The following is a 21,991-nucleotide window of genomic DNA, read 5'->3' as shown; positions in this document are numbered from 1 at the left end:
AATCACGGTCTACGTCAGCGGACCTACGTATGTGTTTCTGCATTTGTGTATTGGTGGGGCAGGGTGCTTTTATTTTTTTTATTTAAATTTAATATTTTTGCTTTGATTTTTTACTTTTTTGTTATCGCAAATGGGCTATCACTCTCCTATGTGATGGCTTTGGTCAGTGACAGATCCTGTTTATGAAAACATCAGGGGTCTGTTGGATGTCTCCCTTGCCCTCCAAAGCAACAAACTAAGCACAGATCGTGCTTGGTTAGCTGTAGCCAGCAAGTCCTAAAACGAAAGCGACTAAATCATTGTCGCTTCTTGGTTCATTCATCAGAGGAGATTGGAAACCGATGCTCCTCCATTTCCTCTGTGGGAAGCTGTCCAGACAGCTTAGTGTGGTCCTTGGCTCTCCTGTTCCCGGATGACTGAATGGGGGGGAGGGTGTCCCTACACAACACTGTAAAAGTGATTGGCTGTAAAGCCGTTAAACAGCTGATCACAGGCTAAAAATAATGGCTGTAGCTGCAGCCATGATCTTGTAATAACCACTTGACAGGACATTTATATTTATAAGTTAGGCAGAGGTTCAATGTTGAAATATGTTTTGTATCCAGTAATCTAAAATCACAAGATTGTATAACCTTATTTCATTTTAGTTTGAACAAATGCTGAAATTGGCTCAACGTTCAACAGACGAACTCTTCAACATTGCTCTGTTTAATTGGCTGATACAGGCAGATCTTACAGACAAACTGCTCGAGGTGAGAATTGCTTTTGTCTAACCATTGTTCTTTCTTGCACTCATTTTGGAGTATGTTTTTCTGTGTGAACCTCACCTTGTGTAAATATCAGACGTTTTTCTGATTATGTTCTACAGCTAAACTCTCCATTTTTGGAGCCTCATCTTGTGCGCATGGCCAAGCTTGATCAAAACAAAGTGCGCTATATGGATCTTCAGTGGAGATACTATGAGAAGAACCGCAATTTCAGCAGTGCAGCAAGAGTTGTGGCCAAGCTGGCTGACATGCCCAGGTAGACATTGCTATATCCAAGTTCAAATTCCTTGTTTTGAGTATTGTCCTTTTGTTGCCCTCTGTCAAAGCAGATCAAAAAATCTCTGTTAATAGTACTCCTTGTTTAACATCTGTATGTCCAATTCCCTCGTGCAGCACAGCTTTGTCTGGCAGGGGGCGGACATGTTTCATCTCTTCTACAGTTAAAGCGATACAGTCTTGAAAGAATACTGAGTAGATGTTTTCACATGTATTGTGTTAGGCGTGGGCCAAGTGGCCAGCTGAGAAGCTAGAAAGGTTAGAGTGATATTCCTAATGTCATTGAGGTACTGTAAATTGCCAGGAGCTGAAGCCCATCTGGAAAATAGCCTAGTTTACTTTGCAGCTTAAAGTGATTGTAAAGGAAATTTAAAAACAATAACAACAAACCTCTCTATACTTACCCGTTCTATGCAATGGAATTGCATAGAGCAGTGTTTCTCAACTCCAGTCCTCAGGGCGCACCAACAGGTCCTGTTTTCAGGATTTCCCTCAGATGAAACTGCTGTGGTAATTACTAAGGCAGTGAAACTGATAAAATCACCTGTGCAAAATAATGGAAAGCCTAAAAACAAGACCTGTTGGTGCGCCTTGAGGACTGGAGTTGAGAAACACTGGCAAAGAGCGTCCCGAACCTCTCTGTCCAGTGCCCCAACGGAAAGCCGCTTCCCATGGGGGCACTTGTGCATGGGGGCTCTTGAGCCCCGCTGCTGCGTCCATTGGCACAGACAGCGAAACTCAGGCTCCGTTCCCTCGTCACTGGCTTTAATTGACAGCATTGGGGGTCAATGGCTGCCAGTGCCCCAGTAAAACACAGAAGTGAGGGGAGAACTACTGCAGACCTGCACAGCGCTGTATTGAATGAGGGCTCAGGTAAGTAAAAAGAGGGGAAGGGTCCAAAACCGATGTCTAAACATTTTTTACCTTTAAAGTAGTTGTTAAGCCACTCTAACACGTATACACCATCAGCACTGCTTCCTATTGCAGTGTCCCCTCTGTGTGGGATTTACAAAAATTAATTCTGCAAATACCTAATTTCAGAGCCGAGATTGCGATCACATGACTGGCCAGCTCTCTCCTTTCCTCCTCTGACAGATGCAGCGGGAGGGGCTGAGATTCCCCTGCTGACGTCAGTTGGGAGGGGAGGAGGAGAAAGCTGGCCAGTCATGTCATTGGGATCTTTGCTTTGAAATTGGCTATTTGCAGCATTTATTTCTATAAATCACACACAGGGGACATTGCAATAGGAGACAGTGTTGATGGTGTATACAGCTAAGTGTTATGCAAACAGCACGAGGGGGGGGTGGCACTGTCACGAGCAGACAGGCATCGAGGGGGAGGAGGACGACACGGGAGCAGAGAGGAGACGCGGGGCTGCAGATGACAGAGGCATGTAAACTGACCACTGTGTCGGGGGTCAGCAGCCATGATGCACTGTGGTCAGTTTACAGAGGGGTGGGGATAAACTGGTAAGATAAGCCAGGTATTTCAGGTGTCACAGGGGGCCAAATGACACAGCACAAGCACTGTGTCCTATAACATGCTTTCAAGGAGCAAGATCCTTTTGTTAAAAAAATAAATAAAAAAAATTGTTTTAATGCAAGGAATTCATTAAGGTAAATATTGTTTAAGCTTTATAACATCTTTTATTGGTTATATAGCTGTACACGGTTATAGCCCACAAGACAGTGTGGAACATATGTGTGTTTTTGTTTTTTAGTTTAGGTACAAACTCATTGGGTTGGTTAGTATACTGTACTGTGAATATCAACCCTTTTGTTGTATTGATGTAAAAGTATAGTTATGTTTGTCTCCTTTCAGCACAGACATTTTACTAAAGCTGAGGATTGAGTACCTGTCTAGAGCCATCCTAAGTGCCAAAAGTTCTACTGGAATGTCTTCTCTACCTGCTGATGGAGAGTTCCTGCATGAACTGGAAGAGAAAATGGAGGTAATGTTTTTATAAATAAAATGCATATATAGAGTTTTATTATTATTCTGTGCCAATATCTAACATAGAAACAAATCAACGTAAACCTGCCAGAACTTCCACAACCCTTTTCAGTGCAGAGAGTCACAAATTATTAGCAACCAGCTAATCGACTCATTGTCCAGTTGCACTCATTTTCCCTAGAGCTTAGTACAGGGGTCAGCAACCATTCACCTGCTGTTTAATGAAAAAGTAAACTCCAGCAGTTCCTGCCCCCATCCAGCCCTGTGATACTGGCCGCTCGCCCCTGTCCAATGAAGAGGACAGCTGCGAAAATGTGCACGGCCGGGTGACTGTGAATTTATGACAGCCCGGACATTTAGCATTGGCAGGCCAGGTGCAGACTGCAGTTTGCCGACCCCTGGCTTGGTGAATGTGGTGATGCTTCACTGTGTAAAGAATACCCAGTCGGGTGCAAGGAAAGTAATGGGAAATAGAAATGTTTTGCTTGCACATGATAGGATGTGGAAATCGGCAGAGCTTTACCACATTCACCAAGCTCTGAGGAAAATGCGTGCAAACAAACAGATTTTCCAAGCAACACGTACCAGCTGGCCTGCAAACAAACCAAATTGACCCTGTCTAACTATTCATGTTACGATCGGAGGGTTTCGTTGCACACATTTGCAAATATATGTGGAAGCCGCAGTGCTTCATGTAAAGGCTCCTCTGTATACTGCGGTCCCAACGCTATAGTTTTTAGAGTCTCCAAGTTGGAGCATGTATAGCAGTGGATAAAGTTAAGGGCAGGTTTGCCTGGAAGGAGCCCACAAGGCACAGGAACACATTTGTCCAAAGGCAACTGAAGGCATTCAGTGTGTCATCACACCAACTGAGTGCAACTGCACTGTCTATTTGCTTTAGTAAATCCACCTCAATGTGTCCACCAAGGTTACGTTCAAGTACATGGAACATTGTCCCTAGCTTTGCAGTCAGTTTGTAGTAAATGAAGACTTTCCAATTATTGTGTTATATCTCATTCATGCATCTGATCGTTTAAATCCTTGCATGTTTAGGATTTCTGTGCAAACCTCTCTGAACTGAGCATGTAGTGTTAGGATGAGGACACGTGTGGATTATATGGATTCTTATCTAGATCTATTAAGCATCTGGTATTGAAAAGTTGGTGGGGGGTTTGTACAAATTTCTAACTATTTATAAATCTCTGATCCCCATCCTCTTGAGATCTGGAGTAACATCGCCATACCAGCAAATTACTGATCCAAAGATGCTCCAGTATCTCCTGCAGATCCCATGTGTCTCATTTTGTCTGTGTGTCTTGTAAGCTTTATATTGGCATTATATTTCAGACTATTTGTTTGATATCAGGTTGCTAGAATACAACTTCAGATCCAGGATACGTTAATCAGGAGATATTCAGATCATCCTTCAGTTCAAGATGCTGTGGTTCAGCTGGATTCGGGACTAATGGATGTTACAAAGGTATGTTTGTTTGTTTTTTTGGGGTTTTTTTTATCTGTTTTTGTTTTTCTTTTTCTATAAATGAGATGGGAGTAGTTTTAGTGCTAGGTTATTCATCATTTTTTTTTCTTTATTGTTTAAGGAAACCTGGCCCAATATAATTTTTTAAATGTAACTGTACATTTCTTGCTACTACTATAACCTGCCACCAAAAGCAACCCCAAATAAATTCTCTTGCCCCAGACACTGATACTAATTTAAAAAAATACTGGCCAAAAAATACTTACCCTGACCTTGACCCAAACAGTAACCCTGGGGCTGTCCTGGATCAAACCTTGATTTATGTATGTATTTTTTGTTATTTGTAATCATTTTTTTTTTTCTACAATGTATCTTTCTCTGTCCTTGCAGGGATAGAATTTTTTTTTATCTGTCATCAATTCACAGATACAGAAGACAAGGGGGACGTGCTTCACAGTGACTGATCTCTGTGATAGCCTCTGATTGGTTATCGCAGCGATCAGGTGTCCCGATCGTTGTAACAGGCCCGGGACTCTCTGTGAGACCCTGGTCTCTGTGCTGGGAGTGCGGTGTATGGCACACTCCCAGCACAAATGGACAGAAGCAAATATGCGGCCCTACAGAAAAAGGCCCAGTCCATTGGGGCCACATATTTTGCGTATTGTCAGCCTAAAGGACAGCTTTGTGTTGTCATTTAATTCCCCTTACTCCCTGAATGCACCCCATCTTTTAACATACTTGCCTTCTTCCCTGTTCCTGTGGTATTCTCTGTGCGGCCTTGCCCAGCACAACAGTCTTTGCAGCAAAACTGGCCCCACCAGGTCCTTCTATCACTGCACGCTCAAGGTGTGGCCCCAGTCATTCCTGTGAATGAGCCGTAACCCAACTGGAGGCCAGAGGCCATCATGACTGCGGTTCATTCAAAGAAAAGAGGGCCATAGTGCGCATGTACAACACAAAGAGGACTTGTCAAGAAACAGTTTGGTTGCAAAAGCTGTGCAGCAGCAGGCAGGGGAGGTAACATTGCAATAGAGACAGTTATGTATTTTTCCAGGAGGTTTGTAGTTGGATTAGTTAAGAGAACTGAGATTCCTGAAGGTGTAGTTGCACTTTTTAGTTGTTTATGACCTTTAAAAGGACAACATTGCCTTCTTTCCAAACCTGGAATATGTATGTAAAACAGGGATCGACAAATCCCGGGCGCCAGGTCGCCATGGCGACTAGAAATAGTGTCCTGGCGACTTGGCTTGGAAGGTGGGCAAAAAATTAAAAAAAAAAAAAAAAAATTGTGAGCTGGTGCCATCCGGTGGTGAGCCGTTGGTATTACAAGTTAAGCATTACAAGTTAAACAGCAATTCTAATGTCATTTTTCATTATTTTCACTGCCATCTTCTTCCCTCTAATTAGAACCCCCAAACATTATATATATTTTTTATCCTAACACCGTAGAGAATAAAATGGTGATTGTTGCAATACTTTCTGTCACACCGTATTTGCGCAGCGGACTTACAAGCGCACTTTTTTGGGAAAAAATTACACTTTTTTAAATTAAAATAAGACAACAGTAAAGTTATCCCCATTTTTTTTAATATTCTGAAAGATAATGTTACGCCGAGTAAATTCATACCCAACATGTCACGCTTCAAAATTGCGTTTGAACACCGTTTACATATGCGGGCGCTGCTCACGTATGTGTCCGCTTCTGCGCGCAAGCTCGTCGGGACGGGGTGCGTTTTCTGGCTCCTAACTTTTTAAGCTGGCTCCTAGATTCCAAGCAAATTTGTCAACCCTTGATGTAAAAAAAAATTCCAATACTTGGCTGGCTTGAGGTGAGTGACTTGGACGCTTCGCGTTCACACTATATAGCCGAATGACGGCTACAGCGCGGGCCTTAATTGCCAGGAGGCCGTCGATATACGTCTTCCCATGCATGAGCTGGCTGCGTAGCGCGCTCTGTGATCATCGAGTCAATGAGACTCGGGTGATCACAGATCAGAGTAAGGGGATCATCTTGGCCTCTTACTACATGATCAGCTGTTGGCCCAATGACAGCTGATCAAGTGACGTAAACAAAAGATCGGTAATCGCCTTTTTTTTTTTTTTTTGGCTCGCGCTGACCGCGTGAACAGAAAAAAGCCCATCACCGGCTTGTGTAAGGAGGACAGCGGTCCTGAAAAAGGTGAGACATCACCCGAGTTTATGTGCCCATCAGTGTAGCCTCATCAGCACACATGAATGAAGGAGAAAAATTGCTTGTTTTCCAGATTGTATAACAAACAATAAAACTGTTTCGTTTTTTGTTTGTTTTTTTTTCCAAATTTTTGGTCTTTGTTGAATTTTTTTTTTTGTTTTGCAAAAAATTTAAAACCCAGCAGTGATTAAATACCACCAAAAAAAAGCTTCATTTGTGGGGAAAAAAAATCTAAAATGTAATTTGTACATTTGGTACAGTGTTGCATGACCACGCAATTGCTCAAAGAGTGATGGCGCTGAAAATTGGCCTGGACAGGAAGGGGGTTTAAGTGCCCACTAACCAAGTGGTTAAGGTGGTGAAGCAAGGTTTAGTATAATAACCACATCGCTACCTTCAGAAATGAACCAACAATGACAGCCCCACTTTCTCTATTCTGACAGGTTCCCTATAGATTTTCCCGGAACTGTAGTGAAAAGCAGAACAGGGCTAAATTGCTAAACCCTCTTAGATGCTTTTTAAATTGGATCATTGTCATTCTCCCCTTTTACCATTTATATGACCTAATCATGCAATCTTTTTTTTTTTTTTCTCCAGTTATATGGAGAATTTGCAGATCCATTCAAACTATCGGAGTGTAAGCTGGGAATCATTCACTGTGCTGGCCATTCAGACCCCATTCTGGTGCAGAATTTGTGGCAGGAAATCGTAGAAAGAGGTATGAGTACTGCGTTCAGCTGTGGAATATGTGTATTGTGCTTTCTGATCTTTTGTCAGCATACTCTGCAGTCCGGTGTGGAAGTGGTTTTGTTATATCTGACGCCGATTTTAATGTACATTGGTCATTAAAGAATATTAGGAGGCTAACTTTGCACCAACCGGTGCGCACGTGACCAGCCGGCTCTCTCCTTTCCCCATCTGACAGCTGCAGTGGGCAGGGCTGAGATTCCCCCACTGACGTCAGGAGGAGAGAGCCGTGAGCGATGATTGGCGCTCAAAAATAAGGTGTATATACGGCTTTATTTTATTTATATAATATAATCTCACACGGGCACACTGCATTAAGAGATAGCACTAATGGTAAATAAATGTACATGTTATTCCAGCAGCAGGAGGTGGTGGGGCGGGCACTGTCACAAGCTGATAGGCAGGGAAGGGGAGATGAGGATCTGAGAGCTGTGGATGACGGAGGCACGTAAACTGACCAGTGTCAGGGCTCAGCAGTCATGATATACCGTGGTCAGTTTACAGGGGGGAGGGTATAGCCTGGCAAGATCAGGCAGGTATTTCAAATGATACAGGGGGCCAAATTACACAGCTCAAGGACGGTACTGTTCATGCTTTAAAGCAGGGGTGCCCAACCTTTTGAAGAGCGAGGGCCACGTAAGGGATTTGGTAACCGGTCGCGGGCCACAATGAGCGGTCCATGTCCACTCTGCATATGCAACGCTCAGAACGGAAGTGGGAAGCAGCGGGTGCCATGCTGTGCACCTGTGGCTTTCCTGCGGGTCGCCATAGATTTCTATTATATCTATAAGTCTATGGCACTGCGCTGTGCCTGTGAATCAGTTTGAAATCAGCCCAGTGCCCACTAACCACTGCAGAACAGATATACCCATATATACATTATGATTTTAGTGATAAACTTGCCTTTAATAACAGTCTTCTATTCCGGTATCGCTGGCTGGTGCTGTTCCTTGCAGAGTGCATTTGATATCACTCCACCTGTGACAGGAGGCAGCGCTATACAGGAAGCATTGGCTTTTGCGGATCTGCTCCACAGTCGCTTGCGTCCTCTACCGCCGACCTCATTCACAACCCTAATGCTCTGGGATGGCGGGTTGGCATCCTGCGATCTGGGCTTGCCGACCAGCCATCCCAGATCAGGAGGTTGTGGGCCACATCAGAGCACTCCGCGGGCCACATGTGGCCCCCGGGTCACTGGTTGGGCACCCCTTCTTTAAAGGGACAGGAAGGATCCTCCTTCTTTTTTTTTTTTTTTTTTTGTTTGGGGGGGGTTTTTTTTTTTTTGGGGGGGGGGGGGGGTTTTGGGTTTTTTTTTTTGTTTTTGGGGGGGTTAACTAACGCTTTAAATTAAACAAGATGAAGTTTGAAGCCAATTGGCTACCATGCACAGCTGCACCAGATTTTGCACTCTCCAATTTTGGTAAATCAACCCCAGTCAGTCTCTTGTGTATTAAAAAGATTTATTTGCTCCGCTTTAACAAGAATTTTTTTTTCTCCCTTTCAGAATTAAGTGACAGTGTTGCTATGAGCGCTGTGGATCGGATGCAATCATTAAACTTGAAGTTAACGGCACTTGGCAAGATTTATGTCAGCAATCCTCGATATTTCCCCCTAGGTGAGAAAGAAGGCTTACCTCTGATGCATAGATAGTAATCATCTATACCTTCTGGATTTCAAAGGAAACATGTTTTATAGATTGTGTTCTGGACTGAGAATTTAAATAGCATTTAAAAAATGTCAGTGTTTTATTTGGGTGATTATGAAGTAGTGTATAATGTTAAATATGAATTCCAAGCAAGCAAGAAGCACTCTAGGCTCCTTTTCATGTCTCCTAGGCTGAATAACTGAAGCTCAAGTTATGCATTCAGCTGTTTGAAGCTGTCACCCACACACCCTTTTCCCTAAGCCCTTGTTCACACTGGTGCGATCTGACATGTCAAATCGGTGGTATTTGCCCGCAATGGCACCGTCCTAATCGCTGCGGCGCTGCACCGATTTCAAAAAGTCGTTTTTATAATACTTTTTGCGATTTCAGCCCACTATTTACATTATGCGCAACGTATCACGCCAGTGAACTAACAGTGTCACATAGAAAATAAAAATAAATAAATATAAATAAATAACATAAAGTGATAAAAATTATTAATGTAAGAGCTGACAGATATCAGCAATGAATATATCCAAAATAAAGTGCAGTGTAATCAGTCCACAAAAATATGCAGTACTCTGAGAATTAATGTGCAAAAATTGTGAAAACAGGTTGTGCAAAGGAATTTAAATGAGAGAATTCAGTCCCAAAAAAATAAGCACAAATCAGCTGTCAGAACGGATGCACTGGATGAAGATGAGCACCAGCTCGATACTGTAAATACACAGCCGTGTAGTAGAAGATGAACCAGATCCCTGACTGAGCTCCCGGGACTCTTACCTCTCAGCCCTCCTTAATGGGCATAAATGAACAGCACACTCGCAGCCTTCTATGCCCATTAAGGAGGGCTGAGAGGTAAGAGTCCCGGGAGCTCAGTCAGGGATTTGGTTCATCTTCTACTACACGGCTGTGTATTTACAGTATCGAGCTGGTGCTCATCTTCATCCAGTGCATCCGTTCTGACAGCTGATTTGTGCTTATTTTTTTGGGACTGAATTCTCTCATTTAAATTCCTTTGCACAACCTGTTTTCACAATTTTTGCACATTAATTCTCAGAGTACTGCATATTTTTGTGGACTGATTACACTGCACTTTATTTTGGATATATTCATTGCTGATATCTGTCAGCTCTTACATTAATTATTTTTATCACTTTATGTTATTTATTTATATTTATTTATTTTTATTTTCTATGTGACACTGTTAGTTCACTGGCGTGATACGTTGCGCAGAATCTTTTTATCTTTTATTTTTGTTCAATGTTATGTAAACATTATTAGGTTTTGCTGCACTATATATATATTTTTGGTGGGTACATTTATTAAGGGTCTATTTTAGCGCAAAAGCACTTGTCACTTTATCCACTATTTACATTGACATTTGTGCAGAAACTGCACAGATGTCTGATCGCGGCCAAAATCGGGACTGACGGGCAGGAGTAAAATCGTGCGCGTTCAGCTGAACTTGCATGGCTTCACTGCTGTAGCCCAGTGTGAACCTGGGCTTAGATGGAGTATTCATATGTTCAAGTAGAGCGTATAGAGAATCGTTTGGAACAAAACCACAAAGAAAAAAATCTGTGCTCTGATTCAAATGACCTGCAAAAAACACTGTAGTTTCCTTTTTAAACCTAAACTCTAGGCAGTACTTGAGAGAAGGGAAAAATAACAAAAAACATTGCAGTTATGTACTAATTAAAAAGGGGGAAAAAAAGTTTTAAAATTCCTGAGTTTGAACCTCTTGTAATCCCCTATACAGCAGCACTCTGGCTGGCAGGCACTACTTTGGCCTAGTCAGGTGTGCTGCATTAACATTGTAAGTCTACGGCTGCACCTTCACTGGCCAACCACAGGTTAGGGGTGGGAGATGACATGGCTGTTTTTAAGGCAGCAGAGAAAAGACAGGTCACCGGCATCTCTGTGCTGTGGGGAGGAGCTGTGTTAATTGCAGGACTGGATAGATTTAGATCTAAATTATTTGGTAGGTAATACAGCACCTAATATGTGTGCCTAGTGTTCAGTTTTGAGCTAAACCAATTACCTACTGATCTGACTTTTTTGGTTTCCGGAGGTGATGTCCGTGTACTTTTGCTTTACAAATCCAGAGTATTAGGTGTCTGATGAGCTTGCTATGGGAATCACAGGGGATATGGCAGCAAAGATTTCATCCCATGAGAGCTCATTTATAGCCTTTCATGTTCATTAGCTGTAGATATAATGGCTCTGGGAGGATGTGCTGTACATCTGATTGAAAGCCCTTCCAAATCCCAAAGTTTAAATTGACACACAGAGATTTCAATCTGCCTAATCTGAATGTCTGATTTTAAAAGGGTAAAATAGTCTGTTCAGTATATAGATGTGATGGTGATAATTTTTCTTCAAACCATTATTTGTATTATTATATGTATTTTTTTTTTTCCGGTTCCATCACCGCGATGAATGACTAACATTCCTGTGGCTTAAAGCAGTTTGTAGATTTAGGGCCACTTTAAAGTGAACATATTGGGATTAACATATTGCCTGTAGGGCAATGAGTTGACTTTTTAGATTTTCTTGTAAATGCAAAGCCGGGTTCAGAATGACATCACTACAGTGGCTGCCCATCCATTAGGGGCGCGTGGGCGCCGCCCCCAATCCATCTGATCTACATGTAGGGCATCGGACACATGGATTCCCTTGGGGGCTTTTTTTTTGCACGTGATTAGAGCCAGGGGCTCTAATAGGCTTCAAAAAAGGGTGGACTCGGGGCACTGTGCCCGAAGCCCACCCAGTTGTGTGACAATAGCAAATGAATATTCACTATTGTAAAACTGATTCTCCTCCTGGCTAATCAAGAAACGGGTCATGAGAACCGTCGCCCGATCCACCGAAAGGAGATCCAATTGGATTGGCCACCAGGTGGAGGAGGAAGTAGATGCAGGGGAACCTAGAAAGCGCCCACTTGCAGCCCGGAGGGACACCGTCGCTGCCTGAAGCACGAGATGGGGTAGGCACAGGGTCCCCCCCCCCCCCCCAAAAAAAAAACGGATCAGCTGCCAATGCATTTCTGTAGACTGCACCTTCCAAAGTCAACAAGAGAAGCCAGTATTTTTATTTCAGACATGGTTACCGATGCTAGGTAAGGTGTCATTTCAGAAATCTAGAGTTCACTTTCTTTGATTCTGACTTTTACCTTTTTATAATAAGCTTGCCTTCCTCCAACACAAGTATGTTTATAAAAAAATACTCTTTTTGCTGCTAGAGCAGTTTTTTGCACACATGTTAAAATAATCGTTTTAGGCCTGAAGATTAGTTAAACCCCAAACATATATTTTCTAATACCAGAGACCCTTTAGACCGCTTTCACACTGAGGAGTTTTTCAGGTGGTACAGCACTAAAAATAGCGCCTAAATACCGCCTGAAAACTCCTGCCCAGCCTTCCCCCAACTCCTGCCCAGCCAGGGCTTTCACACTGAGGCGATGCTCTGGCAGGAGAGAAAAAAAATCTCCTGCAAGCAGCATCTTTGGAGCGGTGAGATGAGCGATATGTATACCGCTCCTTCCCATTTAAAACAATGGGAAACCGCGGTAATACCGCCCGCAATGCGCCTCTGTAGAGGCGCATTGTGGGCTGTAATAACCCTTTATCGGCTGCTAGTAAGAGTTAACACCGCACCGCTGGCTGCCGAATCCCACGACAATTTCGACAGTTTAGTGTCGCTATACCGCCACCGCGCCTCCCGCCCCAGTGTGAAAGGGGCCTTAGAATAAAATGATGGTTCCCTTTTTTTTTTTTTTTTTATGTCATGTGATATTAGAGCAACGGTATATCAAGCGCAAGTGTTCAGTAAAAAAAATACACTATTGGGGCCCTTTCACATGTACGGATTCTGTGAGGATCCGTACATTTATCATCCACTTGTTCAGTGGGGATCGTTCCGTTGATCCCCCGCTGAGCCGGCAGATGACAGGGACCGCCTTGTCAGATCTCCTCTATGGGGGGATCGGATGAACACGGACCGTCTGTCCGTGTTCATCCGATACGGATTGGAAAAATAGGATTTTCTTCGTCTACAGAAACGGATCATAGGAGGGACCGATGAGATCGGATGTTCATCCGCTGACATCCGCAATCCCATAGGGATACATGTATGGCTGTATTTCATCCGAAAACGGATGGATGAAATACGGACATACGATCCGCAGGTGTGAAAGGGCCATAAAGCAGACATCACTGGGCACAGAACTTTATATTTACAAATACTTATGTTATACTTTTTATGCTGCCACCTACAGGTGAATAAACACTAGCCCAAAAAAAAAAAGCGGGCATCCCTTTCCAGGCATAACCTCTTCCAGCTCAGCTAAGGCTCCCTTTTTTTTTTTTTTAGTTAGCGTCCTTAGATGATGTAACTGTGTCTTCCTGAAGATTTATTTTGTGACTTAGCCCAGGTTCACACTGGGTACGTTTTGCTTCGATTTGAGATGCGATTTCACATGTGAAATTGCATCTCAAATCGGCGGCATTTGTCGGCAATGACACCGCCCTAATCGGTGCGACGCCGCATCTGCGGCGCTACACCGATTTCAAAAAGTAGTTCCTGTACTACTTTTTGCGATTTCTGGCCGTGATTTACATTGACATATGTGCAGAAACCTGCACAGATGTCTCTTAAATCGCGGCCGAAAACGGGACTGCCGGCGGGAGTGAAATCGTGCGAGTTCAGCTGAACTCGCACGGCTTCACTCCCGCAGCCCAGTGTGAACCAGGGCTTAGATCTTCTAATTCATAGCCTATTACTAGCACACCTGATGAGACAGAGGTGGGCTTTATCCTTATTGGTTGCTTTGGCCAGCAGACCCAGAGGGGATTATACATGGACCCTGCATGCAAGAACAGGGACAGCTTCTAACACTGCCTGTCGGTGCTGGATCCTGTGGGCAGTGATCACCTGGGCACAATGTACTAGATGAACTCGCTCTGCGGGTCTAGGACAGTTATCCCTCGGGGTAAGTTGAGTACTGGAAGGTCCTGCAGGCGGCACCTTCTATGATGACTAAAGATTGTTATAGGGCTGTTGACAGTAGCAGTGTTCAAAAGGGTCAGGCATATGCGTGTTCTGCTAATGTGTCGTTGCCAGTTCCCTGGGGCACAAGCATGTGTGGCTCCTGCAGCTCCATACAGCCAATGATTCCACAGGATTTAGCACCCGCATGATGCAGCTTACAGGACACAGCAGGTATTGCGGACATCTTATCAGGGGTTGAATGCCACTTTAGTGTTTGGCTTGTGCCTACATTCTTCTCAGCTGGGGGCCAGTACCGGAAGGGTATAAGAGCCTACAGACTAGCAGCAAGCCATGGCCTTGTCCAGACAGAGAGGTGGAGGGAAGGACAATGAGGTGGGCTCCCCCCGTTATTTGCAGACTAAACACAGATGACCCAAGCATGTTGCCTGCTTTCTCCAGCAGATTCTTTATCTGATTTTTCCCACAGCCTTGGCAAGTTCTAAGCCATCACAGTTAGAGACTATCTTTCCAAATCTGAGTTGCTCTGGACCTCGATTGATGAACTTACCCGTGAGGAATCCTCTCCTGCTGTTTCCAAATTATAGGAGATTGTTTTGGTCTTTATTGAAGCATGGCGCACCACTCTGAAATATGGCCTGTTGTTTCTACCAGCCTTGGGTTTTAAAAATGCCTAAACTTGCAAAAACGTTCACTTTGAACCCACTTATCCAGCTAACTGGTTGAAAACTTTTGCTTAAGTCTTAGAATGTTGCAGTAAGGCCAGGTTCACACTGAATCCAACTTTGCCCTACGACTTCATGTCCATTTTCCATGCGACTTCAATGGACAGGATCCGACTATACCAGGCCCTTTGAGTCTGGTAGTAATCTTGAAGAAGGAACCCCACCCCACGATTTAAAAAAATGTGTGGGTTCCTCCCCCAAGAAGGGTCTGGTATGGATTTTGAGAGGAACCCCACACCAAAAAAAGGCAAGGGTCTAGTATGGTCTTGAGGGAGCCAATGCCTTTTTTTTTTTTTTTTAAGCATGGGGTTTCCCTCCTCAAAGATCCTTAGTCAGATCAGTTAAGAGAATGATCAGACTTGGATCTGACCTACATTCAAATCAATGAGTTGAAATCGTGCCTAAGTCAGACCAAAGTAGTGCAGAAACCTTTTTCAAAGTCAGACCTGTTAAGATGGCTCTCATAGGGAACCATTTGATTAATGCACGTCATTCGACAGATGCTCCCAAAGTCAGAGCGTATGTCCCACCAATGTGTACCGGGCCTAAGTGAGAGAATTTCTACTGTGCTCCCTGTACATGTAACTGTGTAACATAGAAAAATCAAGCCACCAAAGTCCAGCTGTAAAATCTGGCAGGGCCATGTATATGTCAGGTCTAGATGGACATAAATATTAATCTTTCGTCAGGTATAACATCTGTAATATATGTATTTCATCTGTGTAATTAGGATTGGTTCACACCTATGCATTTTGTTTGTGCGTTTTCAGTTTTACAGAAACACACTACAGTTCATTTAACATGGTTTCCTATGGGTCACGTTCACAAACCAGAAGAAAGTCCCTGACCCTTTCCATAAAATGCATTTTAATGAAAAGGACCAGGGTTTTTTTTTTTTTTTTTTGTTTCTGGTCCCATAGACTTTAATGGATCAAAAACGAGTATTAAAAAACGCAAAATGCATCTGGAATATGCAAACTGCAACCTGCAATAGGTGTGAACCAGGCCTTACAGTAGCTGTTTACCTGGTGTTCTACCTTAAAGCTCCTAGATATAGTATTTTGATTTTGTGTACTTTCGTTTTTGTGCTTATTTAACCCTCTTTTCTTTTTCTTTTTTTTCTTTGAAGAATTTTTAGTTCAGTACCTGGAACAACAAGTGTGTACGTTGCACTGGGATGTGGGCTATGTAACTCAAACAATGCAGGAAATTGATGTGACAATCCCCAGATTACTTGAAGTTTATAACCATTTGTTTAAAGCAAGGGTAAGTATGGGAAGGGGTATTGAATGTTTATCTTAAAGCCCACCTCTGGGCAACGTTGGAAGCTTCTATGCCCCTCACTAGTGCCTTTTCTAGGAGATCGGTTATTCATCACTGCACTATCTACTGCTAACCGATCTTGTGGCCACACCTCATTGTAATTTCACAATGCTGCCGTTAGTCTTTAGGGCCAACTGGTCACCTACCTTGTGACAAAGTGTCCATGTCACGAGGCAGCAATGTGGACATCTGAATACAGTCGCACTCCCGTAGTTCTGTGTTGGGGGGCGGCAGAGAAAGGGGGCCTGTCAAGCTGAGCAAACAAGAAAGAAAAAGGTATAAAATTGGTAGAAAACAGTCCAACTGTGCCAGTCCTATACCAAAACAGCGCTAATGTTGGTGAATTATTAGTGTCAATAATATATGGCCAACTCCACAATAATAGTTTTGGATGAATGATCAAGTGCGGAAATTAAGAAAAGTGTCCATAGGTAATCCTAGTGAAATAGACGGCGTGCACCTTCCACCGAGAAATTCCTGATCCACCTCGTGGATCTGTTTTCTAGCAATTTTATACCTCTTTCTTTTAATTTTCTATTTATTTTAAACCACAGCTTAGATTTTATTTTCTCTTTTAAAGGGATTTTTTAAAGGGATTGTCTTTTATATTTAAGTATTACTGTCCATCCTTTTCCTCCACATTAACACTTGATTGTGTTATCTGGTTTTTGAATAGCAATTTTGTTTTCCATTGGCGCTGAGTGGTGTATTGAAGGCCGTTTATATACACCCTTGCTTCATATTCAAGAAAAAAAATATACTCCTTGCTTATTTTTTTTTTTTTTTTTCATCCTTATTCGCATGTGATGGTTTATCCTCTGCAGTACTGTTCTACTTTTTTTGTTTCTGTATTCTGATGTACTATATGAGCATGTTTGGTTAGATCTGAAAAAGCCCCACAACACTCCACTTCATGGTGTTTTCAAACCAGATAGATATGCTTTGGCACATCTAGCAATAATCGTCAAATTCAACTGAACTTGTTTTGCAATCTTATCCAAGCCACGTCTTCAGTCCTAGTATGTTTAAGATCCCTTTCACACCGAGGCGTTTTTCAGGTGCTTTTGGGCTAAAAATAGCACCTGTAAAGTGCCTGAAAAACGGCTTCCCTGCAGTCTTGGTGTGAAAACATGAGGGCCTTTACACGGAGACAATGCCCTGGCAGGCCATTAAAACAAACTTCTGCAAGCAGCTTCTTTGGAGCGGTGTATACACTGCTTCTCCACCGCTCCTGCCCATTGAAATTAATGGGCAGACGGCTTAACCGCCAGCAAATGGTTAATGGTTTATCCCTTTTTCAGCCGCTAGTGAAAACGGTAAAGCTGCACTAAAAATAGCGACACTTTACCGCCGACCCCACCCCAGTGTGAAAGGGGCCTTAGGATTATGTGTGATTACTTGCTGGTTTAGATACAGCACTCTGAGGCTCCATGAACACTGGCTTAAAGCGGGAGTTCACTCATAAATGCTGCTTTTGCTCTTTTACCCTTAGATGGATGCTCATTTAGTCTAGGGGAATCGGCTAGTTTTAAAATCCGAGCATTACTTACCGTTGTAGAGAGCGATCTTCTCCGCCACTTCCGGGTATGGGTCTTCGGGACTGGGCGTTCCTTCTTGATTGACAGGCTTCCGACGGTCGCATCCATCGCGTCACGAGTAGCCGAAAGAAGCCGAACGTCGGTGCGGCTCTATACTGCGCCTGCGTACCAACATTCGGCTACTTTCGGAAAATCGTGACGCGATGGATGCGACTTTCGGAAGCCTGTCAATCAAGAAGGAACGCCCAGTCCTGCAGCCCATACCCGGAAGTGGCGGAGAAGATCGCCCTCTACCATGGTAAGTACTGCTTGGATTTTAAAACAACTAGCCGATTCCCCTAGACTAAATGAGCATCCATCTAAGGGTAAAAAGAGCATTTTACCGGCGAACCTCCGCTTTAAATATCGCTGCTACTACAGGAGTTTTGTGTTCTGTCTGTAGAAGCAGCTCAATGTTATCCTATGTATCCATGCACATTAGGACGATTACAGGCATGTTTAAAGCTCAATGTTTAGAGGCAGTTGGAAAAAAAAAACTTTTCTAGTTAGCGTTTCTGATGGCAGTTTACTGGCAGAAAAAAACGCCAAACTCTCCTGAACTTGTCTAAACTCCCTACAAAAAAATGCTCTCTATATGATCGTTTTTTTCTGCCAGGAGCACTGTTTTGTGTGTTTGTTTTTTTAGACCAGTGTGCATGGAGCCTAAAGGGCCCCCTCCAGTTGAATTGCATACTGGAAAAAGTGAATTGTGTAAGCTTGATCAAGGTCAGGAGCACATTGCATTGCTTTCTGTGCTAAATAGATCTCTGCATGTTGCATGTGTTGTGGTATTGTGATAAGCCTATTATTTTTTTTATTTTTTTAGGACCCATTTTGGAATAGAATAAAGAAGCCCTTACACCTCTTAGACTGTATTCACATCCTGCTGTCTGGATATGTACAAGACCCCAGCAAAGTGCCAAACTATGAAAGGTGAGGACAATACCTTCTTGGGGGATTCACTGGGGGTAGTTATGGCCATGGCAGTTTGTCAATGATGGCCCGCTGTCAAAAAGGAATCTGGAATACATGTAATATTGCTCGAGAGTGTGGAAGTGGGCAAAACATTGATACAATTTGAAATATCCCGGATTCATTCCAAGAAAAACTGTTATGCCAAGTGCTTCTTTTGCTTTTTTTCAATTACTTTAGCCTTTTTATGACAAACGATCATTGATTCCTGGACGGCCGTGCAAAATGTAGCAGTATTTTGCTTGCTTCAGTATCTTGCGTGCTATAACTCTGACTAAATATGTAGGATAACTACCGATGAATGTGGAACTCAAGGACACCACATCCCTTATGCAAATAAATGGGAAAAACAATGTTTGGGATTTTTAAGGTGTCAACTGAAATATTAACACTATGGGCGAATTTTGGAATCCTAAGCGCAGTGAAACACACAAAATATACTGCAATTATATCTGACAATTGTAGTAATAAACAGATGAACTATGGCGTCTTTTTACTTCTTTCTGACCACCCTATAGCACTTTTACTGCTACAGGGCGGCAGCTGTGCGCTGGATCACGTGTATGTATACATGATCCGGCTCTTCCGCCTGCAGGGGGTGTGCTGCTGCCTCTCAGTGACCTGGTTCCGAAGGGCAAGTGGTTAAGCTACATCTGCAAGATAAATACTTGTTATGTGAACCCTTAGCGGTCAGTGGAGCTCGGAGCTGTCATGTGACAGATTAAGAGCCAGCATCCACACATACTTTAATGCAGGTGTGGCCCGCGGAGCCCTCTGATGTGGCCCGCGGAGCCCTCTGATGTGGCCCGCGGAGCCCTCTGATGAGGCCCGTGACTTCCTGCTCTGGAATGGTGGGTTGGCAAGTCTAGTTTGCAGGTTGACGACCCGTCATACCACAGCATCAGTGTTGTGAATAAAGCTGGTGGTAGAGGAAGAAAGTGGCTGCGGAGCACCATAAGCCAATGCTTCTTCTACAGCACTGGCTTTTGCCACAGGTGAAGTCTATGGCAAAGTTCAGCTAACCAGCAGGATAGACACAGGTGCACTACGCTGCACCCGCAGTGTGGGTAAACCGCAGCACATCAGTGTGAAAGCAGTCTTAGGCCCCTTTCACATGATCAGCCTGACCAAATAGGACCCTCAATTCACCGCTATAGCGGCTATAGCGACAGATCTCCGTTTACGCCCACCTACCTCCAATCCGAAAAACAGAAGGGAATTCTTCCCCTTTCATCTGGGCGGATCGGAGGGCCTATAGAGTAGCCGTGACCTGTCATCCGCCCGCTCCAGTCATTGTGGCCCGCGAATGGTTACCAAGTTGCTTAAAGCGGGGGTTCACCCTATAAACCCCAAAAAAAAAAATATTTTTGTTCTACCATAAAATCAGGCATTGTAGCGCGAGCTACAGTATGCCTGTCCCGATTTTTTTTTTCCCCGTACTCACCGTTTACTCGTACATCCAAGATACCGACTCCCCTCGGGGAATGGGCGTGCCTATGGAGACGGAGGATGATTGACGGCCGGCTCTGGCGCGTCACGCTTCTCCGGAAATAGCCGAAATAGGCTTGGCTCTTCACGGCGCCTGCGCATAGCCTGTGCGCAGGCGCCGTGAAGAGCCGAGACCTACTCCGGCTGTCTTCGGGGAGAGTGACGTGCCAGGGCCGGCCGTCAATCATCCTCCCTCTCCATAGGCACGCCCATTCCCCGCGGGAGCCGAAATCTATAATGTACGAGTACACAGTGAGTACGGGGGTAAAAAAATCGGGACAGGCATACTGTAGCTCGCGCTACAATGCCTGTCTCGATGGTAAAATCATGTCAGTGAGGGTGAACTACCGCTTTAAGTGGCCCTCGCTCTTCAAAAGATTGGGCACCCCTGCTTTAATGTATTGTATATGGGACCCACCAAGTGACAATATGTGTGGTTAATGGCTTTCCATCCTGGCTGTCTCTGAATGCCCTTGTCACCACTGACTATCAGAATATTAGTTACATGCAAGTTGCAGGCAGGAAGAAGTTAAACCAAAGTACAATTTTATTACTGTATTCATTTGTTTCGTAACACAATGTATTTTGTCTCTTCTTTAGACGGAGGTTCAACACCATTTGCCTGGATGCCATTGCTTGCTATCTAGTTGAGCTCCAGTCCATGGACCCGACCCCTGCAGTACAGATACGAATTGGGAACTTCAAATCATTACAAGCTAAACTAGAAAGATTAGCTTCTTGAGCAAGGTTTTAACTAGATCTCTTCCAGACAGCAACTATGAACTGAATAGAAGTCGGTGGGAAGCCAATAAGCACTTGAACAGGGATTAATCTGCAGCTGTCTCCTGCCTTTGGACAGAATTGTGTGTGCCTCTAATGTTTATCAAATCTCAATGCTAACCCCAGCTGGTGTAGTACAGTACAGAGTGGGGTTTGTATGTCCTTGGAATAAATGCTCTTTATTCTTCAAATATGAAGCAGTGGGTGGGGGGGTGCCCATTTTGCCCTGGTGCTTTTTACCAACAGTTGTACATTAGGCAGGAACACGGCCAACATATTTTTATTTTATTACACCAATAACTGTTCTCATTTGTGCAAACCAAAGCACCGGCTGTACCCCAGACACTGGTGAACAGAAGCATTGTCATTTTTCAGAATTGTGCGCATAAAATCTTCATAAACTGTGTCGGATCAAAGCACGGCTCTGTTCATTTGGAATCCTGCTGATAATGTTGACAATTCTATAAATAATTTTACTAAACTTTGTTATAATTGCTGGATTCACTTTTATTCAAGTGTTTACAAAATATAAAATATACATGTTTCATGTATGTAAATCTATAATTTTCCCCTTTTCTGGTATAACTTATTTTTCCTGTTTTTTCTATTCTCCTTTACTGTTTGGATTACTTCTGTCTAATTTAAAGTGGTTGTAAAGGCACAACTTTTTTTATTTTTACCTTCATGCATTCTTTGCATGAAGGTAAAAAAAAAAACTGTTTCCATGAAGGTAAAACCCCCACCCACAGCCCCCTCTCGATCCAGCGATGTGCAAGAGAGCCTTTGCTCTCCAGAGACTCGCACTCCTGATTGGCTCAATGGTTCCCGCTGCTGCCAAAAGCCAATCAGGAGACAGAGGGGGTGGAGCTGAACCACAGCTCCGTGTGTAAAAGAACGCACAGCCAGGAGTCGGGAGCTTGCCAGCTTGAGTGCCCCCATTGCAATCTGCTTGCTGTGGGGCACCTTGGCAGGAGGGTGGGGCCGGAGCACCGATATAGGGGGGGGGGGGGCAAAAAGAGGAGGATCAGGGCTGCTCAGTGCAAAACCAACTACAGAG

The 21,991-nt window shown here is 43.7% G+C and overlaps 1 protein-coding gene across 1 annotated transcript in view; it reads left to right on the top strand.

Moving 5' to 3' along the window:
* The window catches only part of NUP155 (nucleoporin 155), a 75,036-nt gene extending 53,538 nt beyond the window's left edge, over window positions 1-21,498 (top strand). The window contains exons 27-35 of the mRNA XM_040338505.1: window positions 648-752; window positions 869-1,023; window positions 2,865-2,994; window positions 4,363-4,476; window positions 7,265-7,385; window positions 8,919-9,029; window positions 15,924-16,060; window positions 18,521-18,627; window positions 20,755-21,498. Of these exons, the coding sequence (XP_040194439.1) occupies window positions 648-752; window positions 869-1,023; window positions 2,865-2,994; window positions 4,363-4,476; window positions 7,265-7,385; window positions 8,919-9,029; window positions 15,924-16,060; window positions 18,521-18,627; window positions 20,755-20,896 (1,122 nt within the window). The 3' untranslated portion in view covers window positions 20,897-21,498. The remainder of the gene's footprint in view (window positions 1-647; window positions 753-868; window positions 1,024-2,864; window positions 2,995-4,362; window positions 4,477-7,264; window positions 7,386-8,918; window positions 9,030-15,923; window positions 16,061-18,520; window positions 18,628-20,754) is intronic.
* Window positions 21,499-21,991: the final 493 nt, after the last annotated feature.

This window comes from Rana temporaria, chromosome 1 (genome assembly GCF_905171775.1).
Source record: "Rana temporaria chromosome 1, aRanTem1.1, whole genome shotgun sequence".
NCBI classification, from domain to species: Eukaryota; Metazoa; Chordata; class Amphibia; order Anura; family Ranidae; genus Rana; species Rana temporaria.
This window is presented reverse-complemented; position numbering and strand designations above follow the sequence as displayed.